Consider the following 5,005-nt stretch of genomic DNA (forward strand, 5'->3'; position numbering starts at 1 on the left):
TTTGTACAACACATATCTAGGCACAACACACATGTAGTATGTCACATTGAGCATTCTTCCATGCCTGTTCGAAAACTCCTCTCGATACCAACTCCACTAACCCCACCAAGCCCATCCACCACAGCCACTTTCCGTCGTGGACTTTCAGTGTTTTCGAACGCACCCCAGGTAAGATGATAAATCTCAATTATAACCTATATGATATGATTGAATTTCATAACATTATACAAACTCTTATAAAAGTTGTTTTGATTTTATTTTCATAATTATATTTGACATTGTTGTAATCCAGAATTACCGATTAATATAATATCAATCTTATAATTTTCCACTCAATGCTGTAAATATAAGGCATGTGTTAATACTGTTAATATAACAGTTACATTATTGAATGGGAAAATGTAAGATTGATGTTACGTTACTGATAGTGTTTATTAAGAAGTGAGTATAATGTTGAGAAAATTTACTTCTCTATTTATAGATATTAATTTTGCTACATCTTTGCTGAATGCAGCAATTCTAGAGCAAAAACAACTTGAAGAAAGTGAGATACAAAATATAGATAATGAAAGTTCAAGTGTTTCAAGCGCAAATAATGATATTACGTCAACAGATGGTTGTGAAGAAGGTAAATAAAAAAATGTACTATTTTTGTATATATAATATAAAATATAAATATAGATAAGATATAAATATAGATAAGATATAAATATGAGCTTATGCATCATGTCCCATTTTAAATAATCCTTAAATATCTATGAAACTTATCATAAAATGTTTGAAATAAAAGTTATAGTTATAGCAAACAAAGTGTATCCATAAATCAGAATAAGGGATAAAAATATATTACATAAAGTTTCTCTTATTAACTTAATTACATTGATCATATATATATATTTTTTTTTGTTATAGGTACTCTATATCGTTGGACAGATTCATGTGTTCTTCTTTTATTAAGGACGTATCAAGAAATGGAAGCCAAGTTTAATAATGGAAAGATATCACACAAAAAATGTTGGGAATTAGTTGCTCGTGTATTAAAAGATAAAGGATATAATTTAACAGGCAGTCAATGTGCTTCCAAATTGAGAAGCTTAAAGAAAACATATAAGTCGATTAAAGATCATAAAGCCACGTCAGGAAATAATCGGAGAACTTGGCAACATTTTGAGGTTTGTAGTTATTTTACTCATTGTTTTTTTTTTTTGTAAAATGGTAAATCTTTTTTTTAGTTTATTATGTACACATTTTTATAACAAATACTGTGATATATTTGTTTATATATACAGTTAATGGAAGACATTTTTGCTAAAAAAGTTTGGTGTAACCCTATAGCACTTGCTTCATCTACAGGATTGTCTGTAAAAAATACAAGCATAAATTCTACAGAATTGTCTTCGAAGATGTCATGTAGCAATCTTGATTCCTTTGATAATTCAGAAAATAAAGAAAATAAGTTATTGCAGAAGAGTAAGTCAAGTTTTTATATAATTGGTTAATAATAATATAATGCAAAATGGTTGAAATATTATTAATTTTGATAATCAAATATTTAATCAGATATTCAAATATTTTAGACGACTCAGTTAGATTTTCTCTGGTTAACGGTAAAATAATTTACTAGTTGCACATTTTCTTACATCTTTATCTATTACATTGTATATATACACAAACATATTTAATATACTTGTATCTTTTCATTAATATTTATAAGATTACTATTTCTTTAATTTTAAACGTACCTATCATCGATATTTAGAATGTAATTGATGGTCTGAGAGAAAAATTAATGAAAAATAAATTCTCTTATTGAACTGTCAGCTATGCTTTAGATGTCAAGGCATCTAAATTGTTTTGCATTTCACTATGCCTTGGACTAAATAGTACAAGGAACAAATGTAGTATTTGTGATAATACAGATCTTCAATTACAAATAATAAGTGTATTTGTTCAAAAACAGCTAGATACATTTTACTTCTTTTATTTCATTTATTAATATGTGTTAATATACAGTTTTAATACTTGATTTGTTAATCGATTTTGTAGATGTAACAACTACACGAAAATCTGCAATGAGCCTTTTTCAAGAAAGACTACAACAAAAAGAAGAGCATGAAGTGAAACGACAAAAGCGACATGATGAAAGAATGGAGATGGGAAAAAAATTAATAGAAACGCTTACTGGATTTTGTAATAAGTAATTATTACCTACATACCAACATTTTTGTATTATATATATATGTTGATACTTTTTGAGATTTATATCTGTTGCATTTACTTTTTATTGATTATTTCATAAGTTTATCGAACTAATTTGCAGTGTAATAATTTAAATTTAATTTTTTAGTTTTTCGAATTAATATAATTTACAATTTATTCATATATTACTAAGGTTTCATTAATTATGATATACATATATAATTAAGTTTCATTATTAATAAGATAATTTAATAATGAATATAGTCATTATTAATAAGAATAAAAAAGCTAATTTTTTAGTTTTTGACTGCACTATGTGATATGCTGTAATTTTGTGATCTCAGCCTTCGCAATATTATTATATATATAATTATATATTATATTAATATATATTATTATATATTATATATATTAAGTTTTATTATTAATAGAATAATTTAATAATGAATATAAGTCCTTATTAATAAGAATAAGAAAGTGAATTTTTTAGTTTATGACTGTACTATGTGATGTGCTGTAATTTTGTGATCAGTCCTAAATATCTTTTAGTTTCACTTATACTTAATGTTATAATAAAACACTTTTATACATGTACATAACATGTATATAATATTTGGAGTTTTCTATTTTATCCTTAAATAATACAAGTCATGAAGCTGCAATATTACAAACTGAAAACAACACAACCAAAGAATGGAGGTAGAAAAGAAATTAATAGTAACTTATTGCATTTTCTAATAAATGAATTTATTTAAACAATGTACTGTGTGATACGTCGCAATTTTTATTCATACATTATTTATATTAATATATATAACTACTTTTTTACACTCTATATCTGTTTTGTAAAGTATGCATAATCATATTCCTTTTATGGACACCATTAGCAGCTTGCCTTTCGTTCCTATTGCAAACTTGCGTTGTAACATCTATTGGTGATGGCACTGATATTATTGTAAGTTCGTCTCCACGTAGTACACATATATTGTGGATAACACAACATGCTACTATATACTCAGACATTAAATCGACTCTGGTCATTGGCAAGCAGTGCAATAAGCTTCTCATTCGTCCCTTTAATAACGCAAAACATATTTCAACAACTACTCTTGCAGATGATAGAAGAAAATTGTAATGATTTTGTGCAGCAGTCAGATGTCCGTTATTTTTAAACGGCACTAAGAGATGTTCGTGTAATGCATATGCTGCATCTCCCACTAAATGACTGTTAGAGGGAAATTTGTCTTCATGATTTAAATATGCAACTACTTCGGATTGTCTAAAAACTCTTTGATCATATTAAAAATTATTATTATAAATATTTATTATTATTATTATAAATATTTTAGTAATAATTCTTACTTGCAGTTGAATGGAATGATATCCTTTTCGATTTATGTAATCTGTTGGATTTTGTTTTGGTGCTTCGATTTTAATGTGAGTGCCATCTATAGCACCAATTATCTTAGGAAATCCACTAGCGCGTTCAAAATTGTGCATTATAATCTGTGCGCGATCATCTGAAGGCCAACAAATATATTGCTGAGCAATTCTAAATAGAGCATGTGTTACTCTTCTGCTCTTAGTGCTGTAGCCTTACCTACATTAAATCTATCACAAATTACACAAACCTACAAACAAACACAATCATTGACAATAAATCACATATATTAAATTTCTAATGTATACAATAGATATACCTGTATGAATCCATTGTAGCCATCTTCCATAAAGCAATCATTAATTGTTGATCAGGTGGAATTGTACTACATCCTTTTATTTTTCTTACTAGATCATTACTAATAATGCTTAGAATGTATTCAAAAGTTGTGCGCTGCAATCTGAAAACAAACTTACATTAATAATAATTGCAATCGTAAAACAGATAAATATGAACATTATAAAATCATGCAATAAATATATTTATAAAACACTAAAATTTTTTGTATATGTAAAAACAAACTGAAAGTATAAAAAACCTGATATACTAAATACCTGATAACCTAAAATGGCTTTTAAATTCTACAGCCGTATAACACGAAACAACTAATTGCGTATAATTTTCTATACGAAGGCGTAAAATACGTTTCCCTTTCTCTTTCAATATTTCGTACATTTCTTCTTCGGAACTGGAACTGCTTTCGTTAGAAGAATCCTGTAGTATTTGCACAGTAGATGCTACTATAATTTCCGCCATTTTTGTAATATTACGACTGACCACGATGCTCGTAACTCGTTCCACTAATCACAACGCTCACGTTAGTGGAACGGATGATCGCGACGTTGCGAGCGTGAGCGTCACGAGCTTTAAGTGGAACATACCCATACTGTGGCTGTACCCAACCCAACCCAACAGGGGCCGCGCTACATGCGCACGGGCGGCGCTACGTGCGCAGCGCCGGCGACTTTGTGCGCTTAGTAAGTTAAAAACTCTAATGCCCTCTGTGTTGGCGAAACCGTATGATCGATCGAGATCGAGCTTCGTTTATCTCCACACCGCTGCAGTAGTGCAGTAAATTAGAGTGAGACAAATATTTATATCTGTCTCTTAACCTAACCTTTGTTTTATAACTTCTTTGGTCTACGTCTGGTGCAGTTCACGTCTGGTGTTGTATCAAGAGTGTTATATTCTGATTTATTACGTGGTAAACTTAGTTCTTGCGGCTCACCGTTAGATGACGTTAGTTGTAGGTGTAATTTATTTTGACATCTGAAACTGGCTGCATTTTAGAGGTTAGACATTTGTCAATAAAATTCAGTGCGAAGAGATTCATTTAAGCGAGCAGTGCTATTTTTCCTTTTGATT

The 5,005-nt window shown here is 29.1% G+C and overlaps 2 protein-coding genes across 7 annotated transcripts; one reads left to right on the top strand and one right to left on the bottom strand.

The window, feature by feature from the left end:
• Positions 1-108: 108 nt before the first annotated feature.
• On the top strand, positions 109-2,665 carry LOC116852619 (the record flags this gene model as incomplete). The annotated part of the gene is made up of 5 exons (XM_032833146.1): positions 109-168; positions 482-628; positions 913-1,172; positions 1,290-1,470; positions 2,047-2,665. Coding segments are annotated over 5 exons (803 nt in total), but the record flags the coding sequence as incomplete, so codon positions are not given.
• Positions 2,666-2,960: 295 nt separating this feature from the next.
• Positions 2,961-4,538, bottom strand: LOC116852623. Of its 6 annotated transcripts, XM_032833152.1 has the most exons (5): positions 4,195-4,538; positions 3,900-4,040; positions 3,800-3,830; positions 3,562-3,719; positions 2,961-3,273 (listed from the first exon to the last, which is right to left on the bottom strand). In XM_032833152.1, exons 2-5 carry the CDS (start codon positions 3,927-3,929, stop codon positions 3,025-3,027), a joined length of 468 nt encoding a protein of 155 aa, XP_032689043.1. In that variant the 5' UTR covers positions 3,930-4,040; positions 4,195-4,538; the 3' UTR covers positions 2,961-3,024. The 6 variants fall into 6 exon arrangements, 2 of the variants coding, with proteins under 2 accessions (XP_032689043.1, XP_032689042.1); XR_004379807.1 differs by having other exon boundaries at positions 2,961-3,424; positions 3,562-3,830; XR_004379806.1 differs by having other exon boundaries at positions 2,961-3,478; positions 3,562-3,830.
• Between the last annotated feature and the right edge of the window lie 467 nt (positions 4,539-5,005).

This window comes from Odontomachus brunneus, unplaced genomic scaffold, assembly GCF_010583005.1.
Source record: "Odontomachus brunneus isolate Ranch 3 - 2012 unplaced genomic scaffold, Obru_v1 Obru_scaffold_241, whole genome shotgun sequence".
Classification (NCBI taxonomy): Eukaryota; Metazoa; Arthropoda; class Insecta; order Hymenoptera; family Formicidae; genus Odontomachus; species Odontomachus brunneus.